The 23721-nt window shown below is 35.6% G+C and overlaps 3 protein-coding genes across 3 annotated transcripts; all 3 read left to right on the top strand.

The window, feature by feature from the left end:
* The first annotated feature begins 690 nt into the window (after nucleotides 1–690).
* On the top strand, nucleotides 691–7592 carry LOC131935647 (monomeric sarcosine oxidase-like). Its single transcript, XM_059292170.1, has 9 exons — nucleotides 691–805; nucleotides 2222–2291; nucleotides 2414–2470; nucleotides 2946–3123; nucleotides 3699–3866; nucleotides 4962–5128; nucleotides 5758–5944; nucleotides 6666–6799; nucleotides 7331–7592. Exons 1-9 carry the CDS (start codon nucleotides 691–693, stop codon nucleotides 7485–7487), a joined length of 1233 nt encoding a protein of 410 aa, XP_059148153.1. The 3' UTR covers nucleotides 7488–7592.
* A 4173-nt stretch (nucleotides 7593–11765) lies between these two features.
* Nucleotides 11766–17343, top strand: LOC131935635 (monomeric sarcosine oxidase-like). The gene is made up of 10 exons (XM_059292144.1): nucleotides 11766–11887; nucleotides 12117–12240; nucleotides 12671–12740; nucleotides 12834–12890; nucleotides 13447–13624; nucleotides 13763–13930; nucleotides 14490–14656; nucleotides 15373–15559; nucleotides 15834–15967; nucleotides 17043–17343. Exons 2-10 carry the CDS (start codon nucleotides 12126–12128, stop codon nucleotides 17197–17199), a joined length of 1233 nt encoding a protein of 410 aa, XP_059148127.1. The 5' UTR covers nucleotides 11766–11887; nucleotides 12117–12125; the 3' UTR covers nucleotides 17200–17343.
* A 1603-nt stretch (nucleotides 17344–18946) lies between these two features.
* LOC131935658 (uncharacterized) lies at nucleotides 18947–23230 on the top strand. The gene is made up of 3 exons (XM_059292180.1): nucleotides 18947–19846; nucleotides 20199–20345; nucleotides 22653–23230. The coding sequence occupies exons 1-3, from the start codon at nucleotides 19068–19070 to the stop codon at nucleotides 22837–22839; spliced, it is 1113 nt and encodes a 370-aa protein (XP_059148163.1). The 5' UTR covers nucleotides 18947–19067; the 3' UTR covers nucleotides 22840–23230.
* Nucleotides 23231–23721: the final 491 nt, after the last annotated feature.

Genomic DNA, 23721 nt, shown 5'->3' with positions numbered 1-23721 from the left:
CGGGAGTGATCTCCCCTAAACTTTCTCGAATATTCTTATATAAAATAACAGGGGATGGGAACTCGGGCTATAGACATGATTTTTAATCCATTTTAAATACTTAAAGTTTTAAAAATAGAATAAAATCTCGTAGACAAATTAATTGCACACCAAGTGAACGCGAATAAAAAAGCGCATAATAGTGCGCAATATTATTAGTACTTTTAAAATTTACATTAGTTTTTTGAGAAATCGGAAGTAGCGTAAATAAGTACTTCCAGTCAACGAAAAATTCTCAAAATTTGACAGAAGGTAGAGAATTAGATCTTTTACTTACATATCAAATTTCATTTATCTATCTGAAATAGTACTCAAGTTATAGGCTTTTGAAAAATTCAAAGTAGAAAAAGTACCACTTCCGGTTATCCGAAATCGCTCAAAAGTTGATACGGATCTACGATTTTGATAAAATACTTGTATATGAAATTTCATCAACCTAGCTGTAACGGTACTCAAGTTATCGTGTTTACACACGGACACACACACACACAGACACACACACAGACACACAGACATACGGACAAGATTGCAAAATTATGTTTTTCCGTATCAGTGAGATGTAAAACGTCGAGATTTGCAAAAATCTCGATTTTTTTTTTTTGCACGATTACAAGACTTTCTCTATACTTCGTATATACGAGAAAGTAAAAAATGGCCAACCGCCTGGAAGAATTAAACGGACGCCGCCATTTTGATTATGTTGTTGTGGGCTGTGGTGGTATAGGAAGTGGCGCCCTCTACTGGCTGTCAAGGAGAGCTCCAGGCAGTAAGTTTAACTAAGTGAATATTTTATATGGTGCTGATCTTTGGCTTGCTTATTTAGTAGTTTTCATACAACAATAACGTGTTAATACTAACATATTTTTGGTTTAAGTTTTATTCAAATTATCTTCCATATGCAGAACACAATTACACTCTTTCTGCGGTTGTTCAAAATGATGGGAGACTCATTTATTACAGCAAACCATATAAAAACCCACCCCACACTCCGCCCTAAACGACGCCATAAGCCTTGCCCAAACCAAGCCCAACGCCACAGCACACTCCACCCCACTACCAACACAACACCCCACAATATATATACCAGTCACATCCCAGTCATCTAACCCAATACCTCACATTTAATTCTCATTCACTCATATCCACACTATGCACCACTCCTGATACATCAGCCCGCCACACACGCACCACACAGAGTAGACCTAATCCCCACCCCCCCTGTATTCACAACTAGTCTCTCATCTCACCACATAACCACCACTCTAAAGTATAACATAGAGAATTAGTGTTCATAAAGTTTATTGTGCCACAAATATTTAAAAAAAAACTAAACTGTACTACAAAAACAATCTATGAAAACCATTGTCTGGGCGGTTACGAGACAAAAAAAAAGCCTTTACCAAGGAATAGCGGAATAACACACTACCTAGCGGCTTATATTAAAGGTCGGCTAGCCTAATATTTTGTGAAAATATAAAAAAAAAATATCAGATAAGTAAACACATTGATAGAACAATTTAATACCATTAGTTTAGTTCTAAAAATAACTTGAATCTTAAAAGTATTGAACTAATGAGGTGCATAAGTAAATGTAGCTAGCAAATGGTAGAGAACTAATGAATAACAGTATGTCCAATTCCACCATGTAGTATGTTTAGATTTCGATGTTAGTTATGCTAATTATGCAGGGGTCTATGTATATGAGATTAAAGCTGCTTTCATCAAGCTGTTTATTTGATATTTATATGACTTTGTTGGTTATATCTATCTTGGTTTTTATCTATCTGACAGAAGGTTTAGGAGGTTTAATTTAATGTTGATTTGACTGTGTCGGTTTGATCTATTTGACAGAAGGTTTAGGAGGTTTAATTTAATGTTGATTTGACTGTGTTGGTTTGATCTATTTGACAGAAGGTTTAGGAGGTTTTATTTTATCTTGATAGGACTTTGTAGTAGGCTTTCTCTATGTGACTGGAGGTTAGAATTTTTAAATTTTTCAACACACAGTACAGTGCAGCCAACAGAGTTGAATAAACACGGCATAGTCATATTTTGTTTGTATTCTGAACTCAATTGTGCATCTAGTTCTGTTTTATATTCCCACAGACTTAGTCTTAACCTAATATGAAAATAATATAAATATTTAGAATAAAATAATAGAAAGGAAACTTTTTTTATATAGATGTACTTGGCCTAGAAAGATTCAACCTGTACCATGAAAATGGTGGATCACAAGACGTATCAAGAATAATGTGAGTTTTTGGACGTGTCTTTCTCGCCGTTTAAACTTAAGGGACTTGAACTCACTAATTAATTAAGATGTATTTTCCACAGCTTAACGACAATTAATGCAAATCCAAATTTGCTATTGCAGAAGACTGATGTACCCGGCTGAACGATATCTGAGGCTGACACCGGATACTTTTAAAACGTAGGTGCAAAGTTTTATCTACACCGGATACTTTTAAAACGTAGGTGCAAGTTTTAAGCTACACCGCCTACTTTTAAAACGTAGGTGCAAGTTTTAAGCTACACCGCATACTTTTAAAACGTACGTGCAAGTTTTAAGCTAAACCGGATACTTTTTAAAACGTACGTGCAAGTTTTAAGCTACACCGCATACTTTTAAAACGTAGGTCCAAAGTTTAAGCAACACCGGATACCTTTTAACTATAATTTCTGTTCTGTTTGATTTTTATCAACAAATAGCCGCTGTATTTTAATTATTATTCAACTGCTAATTATTTCATCATTTGCATCACATCATCAGTCGATCTACACAATTCAAATTATCGCATCGTATCTACAGCAGCTTAACCGTGTTATCACAGCTGTTGTATCCAACTATTGTATCCTAGTTGTTGTAAAGGCTATTTCTCTATTCTAACATAACTCCTACTGATCAGATGGGAGACGATAGAAGAAGAGTCTGGCATGCAACTTGTCTACAAGTCTGGAGGGCTGATCATCACAGAGCGAGGGGTCAGTGACCAGATTCTGGACGAGTACGAAGACAGCTTGAAGAGGCACAACATGCCGTACCAACGCTGGGATCACAAGCAACTCATGGAGCATTACCCTCAGGTACAATCGGGTACGGTCGATAGACAACGCTCCCCTCAGATCGAACACCGTTGTTAGACGTATCCTCAAGTACAGTTGGTTGTGAGATGGACCCTCAGGCAGAGCCGGGTGAAGAACCTGACGAGCCAGGTCTTTCCCCATCAGCTGCCCACACCCCATCAACTGACTGCCCGCACGCCATCAACTGACTGCCCACACCCCATCAGCTGCCCACACCCCATCAACTGACTGCCCAAACCCCATCAACTGACTGCCCACATCCCATCAACTGACTGCCCACACCCCATCAGCTGACTGCCCACACCCCATCAACTGACTGCCCACACCCCATCAACTGACTGCCCACACCCCATCAACTGACTGCCCTCACTTCAACAGCTGATAAGCATTACCCGATCAGCTGACTGCCCGCACCCCAAGAGCTGTCGACCCTCAAATGCGACGGAAAAGTATGACGGTCAATCGAAAATGTTGACTTTTCATTTTTTAAGCCTTTTAAAATTTGTTTTGCCAGCTTGTTAAAAAAAATGTGCGCAGAATCAGAATTTATTCATGAACCTTACATTTATTTATAGTTTACAGCTGGGCCTGGAGTTAAAGCCCTATTTCAGAAGGATGCTGGGATTGTGGACGCTGCGCTGGGCAATTCGTTACATGTCCAGTTAGCCCAGGGGCGTGGAGCCAAAGTCTTGGACAACTGCCCCGTCTCCAGGATAGTGCGCAGACAAGATGGGCTCATTGAGGTTAGCCATTTTTAGCGCAATTTCCATTCTGGAGAATTGCGTTTATTAACCCGTCATTTCTGGATGTATGAATGGATGGATGGATGTGTGTCCGCAGCTTTAAGTCGTATCTCCTCCTCAACGAAGCAATATCGAGGACTAGTTCCAAAGCAATTATGTTACGCAAGTTACGAGGATGAACATAGGCCAAAAAAATTCCGGGTTTCTTTCATGGATTTCCCGGAAAAGCCAAAAAACCTCGAACAAATGCTGTTTTTGCTCCATATCTCGGCAACCAGACCATTTAGCGACTTGAAACATTTACCAATCGATTCCTGCCATAATTTAATCCAATATTGCCGAAGAAAGTTTTCAAAAATATCCTTTCGTTCGGTCACAAATTTTTTTTAAATATATTTTAAACTGAGCGTCTTGTAGGCCTAGTTTTAATTTAAACTGAGCGTCTTGTAGGTTTTTAGCGCAAAGCGCTGAGGTTCGAAAGAATTTTTTTATTACTTATTAATTCAAACGTTATTTTTGTACCCTATTAATTTATTTATAATTTATATGAGAGTGATAGGGAGTTACAATTACAAGGTTTTGTTTCATTGGCCTAATCATTTTTTTTCACATTTTTTAAAAACAATAGAGTTATATGACTAAAAACCATTGCGCGCCTACTGAACGTGATGGCGCAGCCATGGAACGTGATGACGCATCTATTGAACGTGATGACGCGTACATAAGGAAATTGCGCTAAAATTGTCACTAGACTTTTTAATTAACTTGTTTCTTTAAAAAACAGTGCCAAGTTTTGTATTTCTAATTGAAATTTTATCCTAGTATGAGGCATACTATATGCTAATTTTTTGTTTATAAATGAAAACAAATTAATGCACATTATAAACCACCTTTTATTTCTACATTCAACGTTGCCAAAATAGCGACATGGAAAATAAAACAATGGACATTAAATTTAACTGTATTAGTCATAGATTTAAACAGTTTCAACCACCACCAGTCCACAATGAAATCATCACTTTTTAGAAGTCCTGTATCTACTAACATTGTAGCTGGAAAGTTTGAACTCCAAAAACAACATTTTTTTTCTGACAGGTGGGCACTCCACTTGCCAACTTCACGTGTAAGAAGCTCGTGATAACTGCAGGTGCTTGGATCAACAATATCCTGAGTATGATCGGGTGTCACGTGCCTGTCTACATCACGCAAGAGAACGTCACGTACTTTGGTACTCCGCACGTGAAGGAGTTTACAGCAGACAAGTTAGCAACGTTTTGTACTGAATATTTTAATTTTTACAAAGTATAGGTGATATGCGTCCGTTTGAACCGCTAGAGTAGGGCAGGCCAAGGACTGAAAAGACACTCTTATAGATCTACGATGAAATGGAGTAAAGAAAAAAATTAAATTGTTTTTAACATGTTGTTTCCGCTGTTTGACACATTTGAATTGCATTACCATTTTTTTCCTACTCGTCGTTTTGTATAAATTATGCAAAAATAATTAACAAACTGCTCCATAAGTGTTTGGTTTTAAATATTTCAGCCAAACCCTACCTCGCGTATACAAATGACACAGAGTTTAGAGCACGAATTGAAATCTTGATTTAATACAATAAGCAGCGAAAAAAGTGTGTACATTCTCTATGAATAATTTTCGTTTAGGATAGATATTAGACGTCAACTATTCTTTTTCTTTATGTGTATGTTCATGACATTATATTTTAGTCGATATGTTTTCAATACTTCTGAATATTGGCGGAAGCGGAGAAAATATGTAGACCTAGCCTTCTCCCCCTCCATATATTGCTATTAATAAGCCACAAAAATAAAAAAATAAAAAATTAAAACAATAAAAAACAAACCAAAAGCTGATAGGACTTTGTCTTCAGGTTTCCGTCGTTTGTATGGCACAGCCCAGAGCACGTGACGTACGCTTTACCTGTGCACAGGATCAGTGGCACCAAAATAGGCATCAACTCCTACTCCCAAGTCGTGACAGGTGATACTCGGACATGGACGCCAGATCCTGTTAGACTACAGCTGGCGATCGACTTCTGCAGGAAACGTGTGCCTAAGGTACTATATATATATATATATATATATATATATATATATATATATATATATATATATATATATATATATATATATAGTGTATGTCTCCATCTATGTATAACTCTAAGACATTAATCCACTCTTTAGCCTTGTGTTTCCCCCTCCATGTCAATGATTACACCTCCTTTGAGAGTTATACTTTTACATACCCCTATCCCTCTGCATATCCTTCTCAATGTCCCTAACCTTATCACTACTGATACCCCTATCCATTATTCACATGCCCAAGTATTAGTGTCCAATTAATAGAACTAACACCTTCTATTGCTTACCTGTCCAAGTATTTAGGTCCGGTCATTAAAACTAAGACCTTCTATTGCTTACCTGTCCAAGAATTTAGGTCCAGTCATTAAAACTAAGGCATTCTGTTGCTTACCTGTCCAAGAATTTAGGTTCAGTCATTAAAACTAAGACCTTCTATTGCTTACCTGTCCAAGAATTTAGGTCCAGTCATTAAAACTAAGACCTTCTATTGCTTACCTGTCCAAGAATTTAGGTCCAGTCATTAAAACTAAGACATTCTATACCTGTCCAAGTATTTAGGTCCAGTCATTAAAACTAAGCCCTTCAATTGCTTACCTGTCCAAGAATTTAGGTCCAGTCATTAAAACTACGACCTTCTATACCTGCCTAAGTATTTAGGTCCAGTCATTAAAACTAAGACCTTCTATACCTGTCCAAGTATTTAGGTCCAGTCATTAAAACTAAGACCTGTCTGTATGACATGACATCTGATGGAGATTTCCTCCTGGACACCTGCGCTAAAGCCGGCTTCCATGACGTCATCGTCTGCTGTGGATCCGCGCATGCCTACAAGTAACCATTATTTTTACAAGCTCTTATAAATTTATACTCTGAAAAGGAGAAAAAAAAATATTTTCTTTAATAATACAATAATTAACTATTATTTAAATAACTAAAAATAAAAACGTGGTTCGCTGTATTACGTATTAAATAGCTTTACTAAAATTTAATAAACGATCCACGCTTTTCATTTTTAGTTATTTAAATATAAGTTCATTACTTTAAATTTATTAACAATTTTATTTTAAAATTTTTAATATATATAATTTTTTTTTTATAAATTTTTGTAATTAAAACTTTATTTTTATTTTCAAAAATATATATCTTCATTATAGAAATTCGCCACTGGCCTATGACAATATAAGTTTTATTTTGTTTCTCTAATATCACGCTGTTTTTAATCTAAATTAACATTTTCTATAAAGTTTTACAGTTCTAAAGTGTCCCCCACAAAGTTTTACTGAGCTAAAGTTTCTCCCCTTAAATATAACTGAGCTAAAGTGTCTCCCAATACTGAGCTAAAGTGTCTCCCATCATCCCCAGGTTCGCAAGCCTTCTGGGTAAAATCCTCAGCGAGATGGCAGTGGACGGGGTCACCAAGTACGACATCTCAGAGTTCCGCTGGGACAGGGAGGGTCTGACTGACCCCAACTTTAAAACAATCACCGAGCATTCAGACACGGGGAGGAGCAAATTATGATAAAATACAGTGCATCTTGACATCATCAGTCTCCGCCTTGATGTTAAACCTTGACAAGCAAACCTAGGCTATCAAAACAAAACTAATCATTTAAGTTGTATCACGTTAACATAACACGACCTTACCACATTAACATTAACAAAATAAATGGAATAAATTCAGTAGCCCTTTTGTTGTTATATTTTCACTAGCTGCATACACATGCTCGCCTCGGTAAATCTTATTTATATGTACCAACTTAGGAACAGAACAGAACAAAACTAAACACAACACAAACACAACACGAGCACAACACAAACACAACACAAACACAACACAAACACAACACAAACACAACACAAACACAACACAAACACAACACAAACACAACATCAACACAAAAGAAAACATACCACCAGCGGACGCAACTGATTCATTGAATGACTATAAAAGCCCCAGTTTGTCTGCTAACCGAAAGATAGAATAATAATTAGTATACAGTACGTTCAGTGTATAAAATAAATAAAAGGCAGTATTTAAAATATCCGTGTTTTACCTACCATATTGCACTTTATCAATTCGTGTATTTTTTTTTCAGTTCTTTAAATTAAAAAAAAAATACAATAGTTTCATGACTTAAACCATTGCGCACATAATGAACGTCATGACGCGTGTATAATGTTGCGGAGTAGTTGATTAAAATTATAATTAGTACGTTTAGTGAATAAAATAAATAAAAGATAGCCTTTTATCAATCCATGCTAATTATAATATTCCAACAATAATGTCCTCTTACACGTCTGCAGATTTTGCATTCATTTTTTTTATTAGCGTGAGTTGAATTTATTTTAAAATTACCCCCCCTTGGCAAAATTCCAAAACAGTTTAATTCATTAGTTTTTTCGACCCTACTGTTATTAAAATGTATCCACTTTTCCCTAGGAATCTAAACGAAAATGATATTTGACATTGATCCGTTTAATATGTTTTAGCAATTTGCTTGTATTTAATAATTTCTTTAACGTTATGCAAAGGAGTAAAAATGTAGCAACTATAATATCACTTTAAGTGGTTATATAAACAAACCCAACTCTATTTCTTATAATAAGACACTGTGTTGCTAGTAAAAAGCACGACATGTGATGCGTTTACTTTTATGGTTCCAAAATCTATAGCGATGACGGAAGGACTGTCACACTTCCAGCCCGCTTATATTATAGACTAGCTGCATTTACTGTGCTCTGCCACGGTAAATCTTTTTAAAATGTACCAACTTGGGAACAGAACAAAACTAAACACAACAAAAACACAACACAAACACAATACAACACAAACACAACACAATACAACACAACACAACACAATGCAAACACAACTCAAACACAACACAAACACAACACAAACACAACACAAACACAAATGAAAACTCAAACACAACACAAACACAAACACAATGCAAACAAACACAATGGAAACATACACGAAAACACATACGCAGCACAAAAACACAAAAAGACAACACTCATAACATAAACACAACTTAAATGCAAAATTAAACGCATAGTACTCATAGTTTAGCCCGTGGCGCCAAATCGCGCCCTGTCCAAGCGCCGGCGGTCGCGCCTGACTCATTGAACGACTATAAAAAACCCAGTTTGTCCGCAAACCGAAAGATAGAATAATATCAGTAAACAGTACGTCAGTGTATAAAATAAATAAAAGGCAGTATTTAAAGTATCCGTGTTTTACCTACCATATTGCACTTTATCAATTCATGTATTTTTTTCAGTTCTTTAAATAAAAAAAAATGCAATATAGTTTCATGAATGGGGAATAGTTGATTAAAAATTATCATTAGTAAACAGTACGTTTAGTGAATAAAATGAATAAAAGGTAGCCTTTTATCAATCCATGCTAATTATAATATTCCAACAATAATGTCCTCTTACACGTCTGCATAATTTGCATTCATATTTTGCTAATTATATTATTCCAACAAGTATTCCATCTTGGAGATTTTGCATTCACATTTTTTTTAGCGTGAGATGAATTTATTTCTAAAAAACCTCCCTTGGCAAAATTAACAGTTTATTTAATTAGATTTTTCTACTCTATTATTTTATTAAATGCATCAATTTTTTCTAAGAATCTAAACGAAAAAAATATTTCACATTGATCCGCTTAATTTGTTTTAGCTATTTGAGTGCATTTAATATTTTCTTTACGTTATGCAAAAGAGTAAAAGCAGTGGCAACTATGAAATAAATTTAAGTCGTTATATAAATAAACCCTACTCTGTTACTTATAATAAGACAATGCGATGCAAGTAAAAAGCACGTCATGTGATGTGTTTACTTTTTTGGTTCCAAATTGATGACGAAAGAAAGGACTGACACATTACCACCAGCCTATATTTCATATATATATATATATATATATATATATATATATATATATATATATATATATATATATATATATATATATATATATATATATATATATATATATATATATATATATATACATTTTTTCGTCAATTTTGAGAGTCACTAATTTTAATCGTCGTATCGTAACTTTGCAACTGCACTAATAAAACAATTAAAAATAATTAAATAAAAAAACAACACTTTTTCTACAAGCTTTTATTTAACTTGCTTCCTCTGTCGTCAGAGCGATATTGCAGACACTTCTAAGTTACAGATACTGTTCGTAGTTGGTACCTGTGTCAAGATATGAAGACAAGGCATCATCACATTAAATTTGACTTAATTTCATGCCTAATTAAGTTTTTATGAATCAACTAAAATTTTGACCGAATTAGTAGGCAGTCTTATCCAACTTCTCCACACGCGTCATCAAGATCAATGGGTCGCAATGGTTTTTAGTCATGTAACGCTATTGTAAATAAAAACATGAAAAGTACTTAAAAAAAACAACAAAAAAAAACCCTTTTAATAAGCTTTTATGTAATAATGCACTAAAAAAGAGAAAATAAATTATAGACTACTATTTAAATAACTATAAAGAAAAGCGTGGATCTCTTCCTAAATATTAGTAAAGGTATCCAATAGATACTAAAGTAACCCACGCTTTTCTTTATAGTTATTTAAATAGTAGTCTATAATTTATTTTCTCCTTTTTAGTGCATTATTACATAAAAGCTTGTTATTAAAACGTTTTTTATGAAATGTTTTTTACCAATTTTTTTTTAAAAAGCAAATTAAAGGCAATTTGTGCTACGTTATCTAAGCCAGAAATAAAAAATAAAGTTTGTCAAAAAAGGAAGATGACCTATTCAACAACGAAATAGCAATTGCGTATTGGGCGGGCTGATCCGAGGAAGTACACCACGGCTGGACAAGGTGCTCACCAGCTCGTACATTCACGTGCTGAGGTCAGATAAACGGATGAGCTTTGATCACCTGTGTCTAAGACTGTGGAATCTAAACTCTTGGACCTTTGTGTGTACATGTGTCTCTCTCTCGGTGTGTCTATGAACAGTATACCACGAGTAATTTCTTGTGTAAGTGTTCTATCTAATTTATAGTTCTGTATTAACTTTTTAGAAATTTCCAGTTGTACTTCCGGTTTCCCAAAAGCCAAAATTTTGAGTATCTTTTGTGTTAAGTGGGAGAAATTTCACATGTAAGTATTTCATTGTATGTGCAAAGCTCTTTCCAATTTTAAAAGAATTCCTGTAATCGGAAAATTTACTTTATTTCAATGAGAACAGAATAGCCTGAGAGTATTTAGGTTAACGAAATTTCATATATAAGTATATGATCTTATGTTCGCGTAGATTGAAGTAACTTTATGCATAGATTACAGGAAAATTTTGAGTTATTTCCGGTAGCCGGAACTAGTAATTTACGCTATTTTCGAATTCTCAAAAAACCATAACGATTATCTTCTGGGCGATTATTTTCTACATCAAACATTTAATATACGAGAACATTTATGAGAGATAACTCCCGCTTTACTTTCAATACTGAAAAACTAAGAATACGATCACACATTTAACGTATTCAGGAGGCTGTTAATGTCAACGAGGTTCAAAGGATGGCTGGGAATGATCAACTCTTGACACATGAAATGGCTTGACTGATTTGAAATGGCTCACTTCATGTAGCCAGTCTATTTATGAACTGCTGAATTGACATCACTTCAGCTGACACGGAGCAACATGTTTTTGTGGCGTGGATACAAAACGAGTGCACTCACAAACAGGATGGTGCCATCTGGTGAAGTATTGACAGGGTCTGCCGCAGCTTTCTACTCTATAAATGAGAAGAGCAGCTGGTTAGACGGTCAGCCTCAGCTCTGGTACAGGATCAGTCAGGATAGATGTTTCTGTTAAATTTTAGCAGGCCCACGAGAATTTAAACAGTCCAGAACACACGATACCTCGATAGCGCTAGGTGAACTCAGAAGAGCATTTTAAGATTGAGATTTTTATGGCATTTAAATTTAAAAAAAAAGATTCTATTATTAAACCTGTTTGATCAAGGTATAAATTTAGACTCTGAAGTTTTTATACGCAGCATCTCAGTTCAATTGTGAATAAAATGTTAAGAAGAATTTTTTTTTCAACATGAGGTTCATTGTGAATTTATTTATAATTTAACTTCTGAAATTGTTATTTTAAAGAAAAAAATAATGGCCAATCGCTTGGACGAATTAAACGGACGCCGCCATTTTGATTATGTTGTTGTGGGCTGTGGTGGTATAGGAAGTGGCGCCCTCTATTGGCTGTCAAGGAGAGCTCCAGGCAGTAAGTTTAACTAAGTATTTAGTGAGTATTATATGTGGCTTTTATCTTTGACTAGGCTTGCTTATTTTAATGGGTTTAACCCCGTGTTAATATTATTGTCATAGGTTAAAGCCTACATATATTTTATTTTACTCAAAATGTCTCAAACTTGGATAATTCAAATGCACTTTATCTTTAGTTAATAAAATAAGAGTCACATGATGCACTCGTTATTCTTCTTAAATGTAAACTTAAAGAAATTATAAACTCCCATATATTTTAGTTTTAATTTCTCGTATATACGAAGTATAGAGAAAGTCTTGTAATCGTGCAAAAAAAAAAATCGAGATTTTTGCGAATCTCGACGTTTTACACCTCCCTGAGTCGAAAAAACATAGTTCTGCGATCTTGTCCGTATGTCTGTGTGTATGTGTATTTTTTTATCAAACAGGTGTGCTGGGCCTAGAAAGATTCAACCTGTACCATGAAAATGGTGGATCACAAGACGTATCCAGAATAATGTGAGTCTTAGATCTTAATGATTGTAATTCATTAGTTAAGAGATTTTCCCATGCATCATAAAAATAAATTATAACCACAATGTTCTATTGCAGAAGACTGATGTACCCGAGTGAAAAATATCTTAGGTTGACACCGGATACTTTTAAAACGTAGGTGCAAGTTTTCAAATTACACCGGATACTTTTAAAACGTAGGTGCAAGTTGTTTACACGTTACACCGGATACTTTTAAAACGTAGGTGCAAGTTATCAAATTACACCGGATACTTTTAAAACGTAGGTAAAAAAAATCTGGAATGGGTTCTTTGAATCTTTGTTCCATCTTTTAAAATGAAATTTGATACTTAAAATAAAAGATTGTTTTTAGATGTCATCTTCTACTTTTCAAATGTAAGTTGAAATCTACTATTCAGCACCAGCCGCTGTGTCCCAACCATTGTTGCCCAGCAAATCTATCACATACCTTGCATCACATTGTACCTCAAACATAAAGTCCATCTAAAGAATCCTAAGTATGGCATCGATCGCATTCACATCACCTTAGTCGCTGGATCCCAGCTGTTTTATCCCAACTTTTCTATCCCAGCTGTTGAATCCCAGATGTTTTATCCCAGTTGTTTTATCCCAGTTGTTATAACCTGTCGTATTCCCCCTGTAAACGTCCAGCCTATCTCTCTCTCTTCTATCATAAACACCTGCTGGTCAGATGGGAGACGATAGAAGAAGAGTCTGGCATGCAACTTGTCTACAAGTCTGGAGGGCTGATCATAACAGAGCGAGGGGTCAGTGATCAGATTCTGGACGAGTACGAAGACGGCTTGAAGAGACACAACATGCCGTACCAACGTTGGGATCACAAGCAGCTCATGGAGCATTACCCTCAGGTACTTTCGGGTACAGTTGTTATACGTACCCTCAGGTACAGTCGGGTACGGTTGTTAGAAGTACCCTGAAGTAGTGTTTTATAACACAGTAAAGACCCACTTTAGATGTGCAGTTTTTAAGTTTATGTCTATTTATAGTTCACGGTGGGACCGGAAGTAGAAGCCCTATTCCAGAAGGATGCTGGGATTGTGGACGCTGGGCTGGGCAATTCGTTACATGTCCAGTTAGCCCAGGGGCGTGGAGCCAAAGTCTTGGACAACTGCCCCGTCTCCAGGATAGTGCGCAGACAAGATGGGCTCATTGAGGTGAGCCTCATTTTGAAAATCGCTTTTAAAGTATATTTCAGCTGTTTTAATGAAACAAACCTTAAAACAACTTATTGCCGTGGTTCTAAAACTTCTGACATGTCCAGCATCATTTTGGTTTTCTTCGGGTTAACATAATCAGCTAATTCACTTAACTATAACATTGTTTCTAATTTTCATTTCTGCTACACAATTGTTAAAGTCTCTACACAATTTCACTGCTTATTACAACAAGAGACAAAAAAGTATTATATATTTAGTAATTTTTTTTGTAGAATTAAATAGACCTTATGCTGTAATTTATTCCAATTATAACTATATTTATACTTAAATTTGGCTTCTCTTGGCTTTGTTTAAATCAGATTAATTTTTTTTTACAAATTTTAGATATCGAAACTTAGATATCATTTGGATGAGCAATCTAGAATATCAATCTTATTGATTAAAACAACACTCTGTGAACGCAATTTCTGCATATTTGTAACAATCATAAATCCCCCAAAGCGCTGTGTCTGCCTTTACGTTAAACCCAAGTTTTAAACTAGATCTTGTTTATCAGGTGAGCACTCCACTGGCCAACTTCACGTGCAAGAAGCTCGTGATAACAGTTGGAGCTTGGATCAACAATCTCCTTAGTATGATCGGGTGTCACGTGCCTGTCCACGTGACCGAAGAGAATGTGACGTACTTCGGGTCACCTCACGTGAAGGAATTCACCACAGACAAGTAAACAAAGTTTGAGTACATTTTAAATGTTACATGGGGTGGTAGAGGAAAGGGAAAGGTTTGGAAATGTAAGGTGGGCAGTGTTGTTAAATAATTGTGTGTGCTGGGTTGGTTAACTAATTTGGGATTGGGTTTGATACATTTGAAGGGTGAGGTTTTTTATTTTCACGGGGTAACGTTGAGTGTGTGAATATATAGGGTTGAGTGTAAACTATCAGGAGTGTGATATGTATAGTGTATTCGAGGCAATACCTGCACTGCGGCACCTGCTTACCCTTCAAAGGCAATAAGTAACTTCTTTATTAAATCAAGCCAGAAAATAAAGTAAACGTCCGATTGAATTTTGTTTAAAATGTAAATTTAAAGGAAAATACATACGAGTAACTTTCATAAACAATCCAATGAGACCTGATCCTAAAAAATATTTAGTTTGATGAGACAGCCTACTAATTTGGACAAAATTCATAAAAAAATAATTAGGCATCCAATTGATTCAAATTTAATGTCAAATTCCATTGTCTTCATGTCTTGCCGCACGTGCTAACTTTGAACCGTATCTGTCTGTTAGAAGTGCCCGTAATTTCGCTCGGCCGTTTCGATCTAGACTGACGACAGACAGACTGTCGACAGAGACATTGAGTTATATAAAAGCTTGTAAAAATTGAATGTTTACTTCCAATGAGATCTGATGCTAAAAATGGAATGTTTACTTCCAGATTCCCCATGTTTATATGGCACGGCACAGGTAAAGACGTGTACGCCCTACCTGTACACGCCATCAGCGGCACCAAGATCGGCTTGGACTCAGGTGGACCAGTGGTCACTGGCGACAAGAGGACCTGGACACCCGACCCAGCTAGACTCCAAGAGGTCGTTAATTTCTGCCGGAAAAATTTGCCCAAGGTAACCAACTGTTTTAGCTGTTGGTGGTCCTGTAGTCTTATGAACCTAAGAAATACCAATTGTTTTATCTGTCGTAGTATTTAGGTTCAATCACTTAAACTTAGTTCTTCAATGCTTACTTGTTAAAGTATTTAGGTCCAGCCATTAAAACTAAGACCTTCTATACCTGTCCACGTATTTAGGTCCAGTCATTAAAACTAAGACCTTCTATTGCTTACCTGTCCAACCATTTAGGTCCAGTCATTAAAACTAAGACCTTCTATACCTGTCCAAGTATTTAGGTCCAGTTATTAAAACTAAGACCTGCCTGTATGACATGACACCTGATCGAGATTTCCTCCTGGACACCTGTGCTAAAGCCGGCTTCCCTGACGTCATCGTTTGCTGTGGATCCAGTCACGGTTACAAGTAATTTTTTTTACCACTGGAGTCAAATAAGTCAGGAACATACCAGGGGCATAGTTAGCAGGGGATGGTGGGGTGGCTACTCCAGGCGCCGATCATATGGGCGCTAAACGAGAAAAAATAAAATGCTGATAATGTACTGCGTTGCGACACCTGCAATCTTTAGATTTAGATTTTTAAAGTCGAAAACCAGAAATCTTACAATAGTATAGTTTTTTAGCGCAATTTCCATACGGACAATTGCGATTATTAACTCGTCATTTCTGGATGGATGAATGAATGAATGGATGGATAGATGTGCGTCCGCATCTTTAAGTCGTATCTCCTCCTCAACGAAGCAATATCGAGGACTAGTTCCAAAAGCAAATATGTTAAGCAAGTTCCGAGGATGATTGTGGTCCAATGAAATTCCCGGATTTCCTTCCTGGATTTCCCGGAAAAGCCGAAAAACCTCGAAAAAAATGCAGTTTTTTGCCCATATCTCGGCAACCAGACCACTTAGCGACTTGAAACATTTACCAATCGATTTCTTCCATAATTTAGAACAATATTGCCGAATAAAGTTCTCAAAAATATCCTTTCGTTCGGTCACAAAAAATTAAAAATTGTTATGGATAGCATAAGGAAATTGCGCTTAAATTGTCACTAGACTTTTTATTAACTTGTTTTTGCATAGAAATAAATTGTAAAATTGTGTAACAATGTATGTGAAGAATGCTTTGAAATTGATAAAGTAAAATTTAACTTGACTTAAATATTTCAGCAAATGAATTTTAATTAGCTCACGTATGTCCTTATTGAGATTATCATAACTGACTTTTGTTTCCTGTTCTGAGCTTTATTGTTTTTCATAGATTTTACTGAGTTAAAGTGTCTCCCCTTAAATATAATTGAGGTTAAGTGTCTCCACAAAGTTTTACTGAGCAAAAGTTTCTCCCCTGAAATATAACTGAGCTAAAGTGTCTCACGCTACGTTTTACAGAGTTAAAGTTTCTCCCATTACTGAGCTAAAGTGTCTCCCATTACTGAGCTAAAGTGTCTCCCATTACTGAGCTAAAGTGTCACCCATCATCCCCAGGTTCGCAAGCCTTCTGGGTAAAATCCTCAGCGAGATGGCAGTGGACGGGGTCACCAAGTACGACATCTCAGAGTTCCGCTGGGACAGGGAGGGTCTGACTGACCCCAACTTCAAACCAATCACTGTGCATTCAGACAAGGGAAAGAGCAAATTATGATTACTCACGGCGTACGAGTATAAATCCCGCTATAACAGCATGAAACTAGAAAACTGACCCATCTCACTGTCAGCTGGCTTCTTGTCTACTGATTAAGATTGTTTAAAAACATAAAAGAAAATAGAAATAAAGTCCTCGATTAAAATAAGTGACTTAACCATTACGATTTATTTGTGTGAAATTTTTTTACAATATTTATTTTTAAAAATACGTATTTTCAATAATCAATGAAGCTGAAAGGCCAACAAATATTATTCTTCTGTTTTGAAAACTTCGTATTTTGATTCTCCTTCGCCATTTCATTCACTACCCAAACCAAGATAAGCCGAGGTCATTGAAACAGAAGAACTCTACTTCATCTGTCCCATGTGTCTTGAGCACAAACGGGAAAAAAGATGACGAAGAACCATCCGCTTTACCAACCCAAATACGCCGACCACTGTCTTCTTGATACCGACCTTATTATAATCAGCGAGACACTTGCAAACTCTTTCTGGAGTAAATTATTCACTTTTACTACGACATCTACAAGATGAATGACAACATATCAACAACAAAAGCCCAATCGTTTTTCACTACCCCAGCCCCAGTCTGAAAATACTTAAAAACATATCCCTACACTAAAAAATATCAAACTCACATTCCCCTTTACTCTAGTTTAAACATAACCTGCCCTATATTCACCCCCCCTCCCCGCCTTTTATCGATCAATTATAATGAATCCACCCTACTGATTCTGATCATTAACTTATTATATTAGCGTGCAGCTGTTGGTGTCATTACTTTTATCCCGTCTGTGCTTAGAATTGTGTATCCCAATTTTAGATGTACAGTATACTAATCTAGCTAATCCCAAATGACGAGTCAACAGCTTCATCTAGACTTAATTTAATGTGTCATACGCACATAATTTACTGAAGGGTGGGGGGGGGGGAGGGGGAGGACAGAGATCGGTGGATGTTGGAATTTTTCTGAATATGATACAAAATGAAATGTTAAAAAAAACGATCTATAACATTTCGGTTTCCCTCAATTCAGTAAGCTTACGAACAATAATATATATATATATATATATATATATATATATATATATATATATATATATATATATATATATATATATATACATACATATGTATACGCACACGCGCGCACACACGCACACAAACACACACATACATACATACACACACACACATATATATATATATATATATATATATATATATATATATATATATATATATATATGTATATATATATATATATATACATACATACATAGATACCTATATATAGACATATATTATAAATATACACATATAAACATATAAACAGGACAATAAGAAAATATGTGTTAATGTTTAAATGTTTTTGGAGCCAGATTAAAATTCATTTGCACCAAAACACCTTGGCCTAAACTTAACAACACATTATTTTTTTATCTTTCTCTAAATTTTGATTACATTAAAACAGAAAATATTTATGTTGTTAGAGTGGAATGGTTCAATGAATATATCACTGTCAGTATGTGATTTCAGCTGTTTCCCATTTAGTTTTCAGTCGTATTGATTAAAGCCATTTTCATAAACCAGGTTATTTTAGATTTATTTTCAACTTTAGAAGTGATATGCAGTGCGTAATTGGCTTACTGCTAACGAAAAAAGTGTGCTTTTGATTATATTTTTTTTCTAAAAGCTGTACAAAGGGTGAGAAATCCAATTTCAACTTCGGTCAAAGTAAACAGAAAACTCTAAGATTTATATCGATCTTGAGCTATTGATTTATCTTCTTGTTCGCGATCCAGTTTATTGTGACTCGAATTTTTAAAACGTTGTATTCATGAAGTAACTTTACATAGTCAAGCGATGGAGCCTGGAGTCAGCAGCGCGATTGTTTCTTTAGTGTTTTTATTCATCCCTTCGTTCATGCCTGTTCTTTCGGCTAGTGTGAGAAGTGTGGGGATTACCAAAAAGGAAAATTCCACCGACATTGCATGGGAAAGTGTCATTGAAAACTTCTTAAAGGAAAGTACGATCGACAACATCACCGAAAGCCTACTCGGTGAAGATCATAACTTAGATAATGAAAGAGGAAATATGCTTGATAATACACCGAAATTCCGAAATATAAGCAACAATTTAAATAATGAACACCATGGAAATGTACACAAATCTTTTCGTAGAAATGCACTGCATCCTAAAATAACATCACTGAAACAGAATTCATCATCAGAAAATAAAACACACAAGCTAACTTTACTTACAGAAAGTCAAAATCCGAAAATGAATTTATCTGAAGCGAGTCGAAAACCGGAAGTAAATGAAACTGAAAGTAGAACACCACCGGAAAAGTCTAAGTCCTTGAAAGATCAACAAGAATCACCACATCCAAAGGCAGACGTACCAGAAGCCGAAGCTTTGCCGTCGATAGTAAACAGAGGGAGAAAGTACCTGCACAAAATCGACCCTACGACGTTCATTCGCTGGCATATGGAAAATAAATCGGCCATCTTTGAGAGAGGACTTCTGAGCACGACCAGGGAGGACTGCTCGTTTGGCTACGTCCGACATGACGATCGATGTTACTCGGTCTTTGACGTGCTGACTCATTTCGATGACTGTGTAGTGATCTGTCACCTTTTTAAGTAGGTTTGACATGATGTAGTGATCTGTTACCTTATATATATATATATATATATATATATATATATATATATATATATATATATATATATATTCATACATACATTGCCATTTAGGGAGTATATAGCTTGAAAATGTTGAATTAATATACGATAAGAATTTTAATTTAATATATTATTTGTACATTTCTCGTTCCTGTAGTTACTGTTCAGATGTTATAATTCAGTACAACACCACCTTGTAATACTATAATTAAAGCTAATGCTAATATAATGAAACATAAATAAATCAATTAAAGCTCTAATCCAACGACGTTCAGATATTGTGTGGTAATGATGTTGTTGTTCTCGACAGCGGGTCCATCTCTATGCCGACCTCCGCGACCACCAGGGACTTCATCCATCGGCAAGTGACCGACTCGGTGGCAGCGATGAGCCTGACGGTGGATAACCCTTACTGGTTGGGTGTCACGTACATCAAAAACGCCTGGCGCAGTTACCAGTAGGCTGATTTTATAGAATGTTTTAAAATAACGCCTGACCCAAATAACAGTAGGCTGATTGTATAGAATGTTTTAAAATAACGCCTGACCCAAATAACAGTAGGCTGATTTTATAGAATGTGTTAAAATAACGCCTGACCCAAATAACAGTAGGCTGATTTTATAGAATGTTTTAAAATAACGCCTGACCCAAATAACAGTAGGCTGATTTTATAGAATGTTTTAAAATAACGCCTGACCCAAATAACAGTAGGCTGATTTTATAGAATGTTTTAAAATAACGCCTGACCCAAATAACAGTAGGCTGATTTTATAGAATATTCTTAAAACAATGCCTGACCCACATAAGAGTAGGTCAAGTTAATTGACAAAAATAGCAACAAACCCCGCGGCACATGCACAAATATAAAAACGTATTATTTTTAAATTTTATTTTCAGGCTATAATTCAATAAATCACTTACCCTCTAGTGAATATTTCATCCACAATTATCGTATCGACCGACGTGGTGGCAATTATCGTATCGACCGACGTGGTGGCAATTTTTTTTTAACACGCTTTTGTTTATTACAAGCTTTTATTTAGTTTGCAACGTCTGTTTGTTTGTTTGTTTGTTTGTGGGTTTGTGGCAAGTATTGTACCTCAATTTCGACCCACTTCTAATGCAGCGGTTTCGTTCAAACTTTTCAGATACGTTCCACTTCGATGACAATACATGTATATCTATTTGTTAATTTAATACGGTATTTAATTAGTCATTAAAATTAATTAAACGGTTTAGGCACTAAGGGGGGGGATAACAAAATGAAATCACTCAATAGATTACTATATTCAATAACAGAAGGGGAGAGTACTAGCTAGACGTGAAAACCCTAACAGCAGAGTTTCTTCCAGGCATCTCTTTAGGGGGGGGGGGGGCACCCCCTGGAAAAAAGTCTAACGCCACCTCCCCGAACGAAATAAAAATTTAGATAGAAAATATATAGTTTTAACAGTGCCCCCCCCCCCCCCCCCGAAGAAAGTCTATCGCCCCCCCCCCCCCCCCCGAAAATTTCAAGTGCCCCCCGGAGAAAAAAGTCTGGAAGAAACACTGCCTACCAGTCTGGTGAGCTGTAGTTCAAGGGAATATTTAAAATCGTAGAGTAGGTCGATCTAGTGAAAGCTAGTGAGAGCAGATAATAATTTTTTTATTCTATTTGAGAATAAAGGGAGGTAAAAAAGATTAAGAATTTTTCTGTCGTCTGTATATGGTCACGGATGGCAGCTTTTCAAAGAGCAGATATTCGTCTTTTAGATATCAGGGGCAGTTTTAAACGATTTGAAAATACCGGGAGTAAGAATCGATTCTTCGCTTTATCAGCTAGTTGTTGTATGAAAATTATGTTTTTTCAAGGGGCGGATAATCGTCTTTCAGATATCGCGAGCTACAAATGGTGATTTAAAGCAAACATTTCTAGTCGTGTCGACTTCATATTTTAGAAATCACTAAAAAATAGAAAATAAAACAAATATAAAAAACATTTATAGCAACAAGCTTTAAACTGCACTGAAAATAAGAAAATAAACCGAATTTGATTTCTTTGATAACAAATATATTCGCTCATGAGATATTCTACGTATTTTAGCGACAATTTTTTTATGAAGAAAGCAAGTTCACTTTTTTAAAATTTTCAGTGCATTTAAAAGCTTGTTGCTATAAAGGTGTTTTTTTTTTCTTGTATTTGCTTTATTAAACTCAATACACGCACAAGTGACAGATGAGCATTGTCCGATGTAAATATAGAAATATTGATTTAATAAGACCGAGTTTGTTTGGTGTAGATGTGGTAACGGACAAACACGAACGTAGATATCGAGGTGTATAGACAGAGTATCTTAAACATTCTTATATAAATCAGTCAATAAATTTGTTGTGTTTCAGTTACCCCAGTACCGTCTTTAACTACGAGATGAGCTCTGACATATAGATGTTCTATTCAACAATTTATTGTGTTTCAGTACCCCCAGTACCGTCTTTAACTACGAGATGAGCTCTGACATATAGATGTTCTATTCAACAATTTATTGTGTTTCAGTACCCCCAGTACCGTCTTTAACTACGAGATAAGCTCTGACATATAGATGTTCTATTCACCAATTTATTGTGTTTCAGTACCCCCAGTACCGTCTTTAACTACGAGATAAGCTCTGACATATAGATGTTCTATTCACCAATTTATTGTGTTTCAGTACCCCCAGTACCGTCATAAAGTACGAGATAAGCTCTGACATATAGATGTTCTATTCACCAATTTATTGTGTTTCAGTACCCCCAGTACCGTCATAAAGTACTTGTATTGGGCGCCAGGAGAACCCAAGACATTGGCGCCTAACGAATGCGCCGCTGCCCGACTGTCCGACGGCCTGTGGATGACCTACGACTGTCGACTCTGGGCGTACTGTATATGCGACTCGGAACTGATGGACATACAGAATGTATCACCGTATGGTTAAATCAGCAGTAGAGGGACAGTGAATAGTTGTACCTACAAGCTTGCCACTGAGTAACGGATTTTTGTTTTATTAATGAAACTTGGGATTTGATTCAAATCGATGGGGCGTTGTCTTTTAAAAATCTAAAATAATGTTGTTTTTTTAAAACGTGTTTGAAGTCATTTTTCCAAACATGTAAAAATACATTTTAAAAACTTGCTTACTCAATCTTTTGTCGTGCTTCGTTCATCGATCGAAACTAGCAAGCAAAATTTCGACCTCTATTTACCGATCAATTTCTCCTATCCGCTTCTTTTTTTTTTAGTTAGTGGTTCTTTATTATATATTTAAAGAAAATATTTTTTTCCCGTTTTTAGTGCATTATTACATAAAAACTTGTAATTAAAACGTTTGTTATGCATTTAAAAAAAATATATTAAAAGTCATTTAAAAAAAAAAAGTTAAACGTTCTTTTTTTAAAATTTATTAAATTTCATTTTGGAAACTTTTAAAGTGCTAAGAGTTCATTAAAAAAAAATAACAAAATCACGTATTAAACATTTTGAACAAAACTGAGTTCACCGATTGCTGGTCCGGACTGTGTTATTTTAGGTAGCGTCAGCTTTATATAAACAATATCTGGTATTTATACTTAAGTGTGTGTACTTGTTAGATATTTTGGAAAAAAGTATGGAAGATTGTGATGCAAACATTAAAACTTTAGTTTTTTTATTGTAAATTTGGGGGCTCCAAAAAATCGGGGGCCCCTGACTGCAGCCCTTTCAGCCCCCCCCCCCTTTAATCAGCTATTGGAAACAGGTGAGCTCTATCTCACCTGCCCAATGGACTGTCAGGTTAGAAAATGGAACTTTTTCTTTTAGTTGTGCTACTCAAATTTAAAAA

Source organism: Physella acuta, unplaced genomic scaffold, assembly GCF_028476545.2.
Source record: "Physella acuta isolate Inbredline_101_S28 unplaced genomic scaffold, ASM2847654v3 ptg000013l, whole genome shotgun sequence".
Classification (NCBI taxonomy): Eukaryota; Metazoa; Mollusca; class Gastropoda; family Physidae; genus Physella; species Physella acuta.
This window is presented reverse-complemented; position numbering and strand designations above follow the sequence as displayed.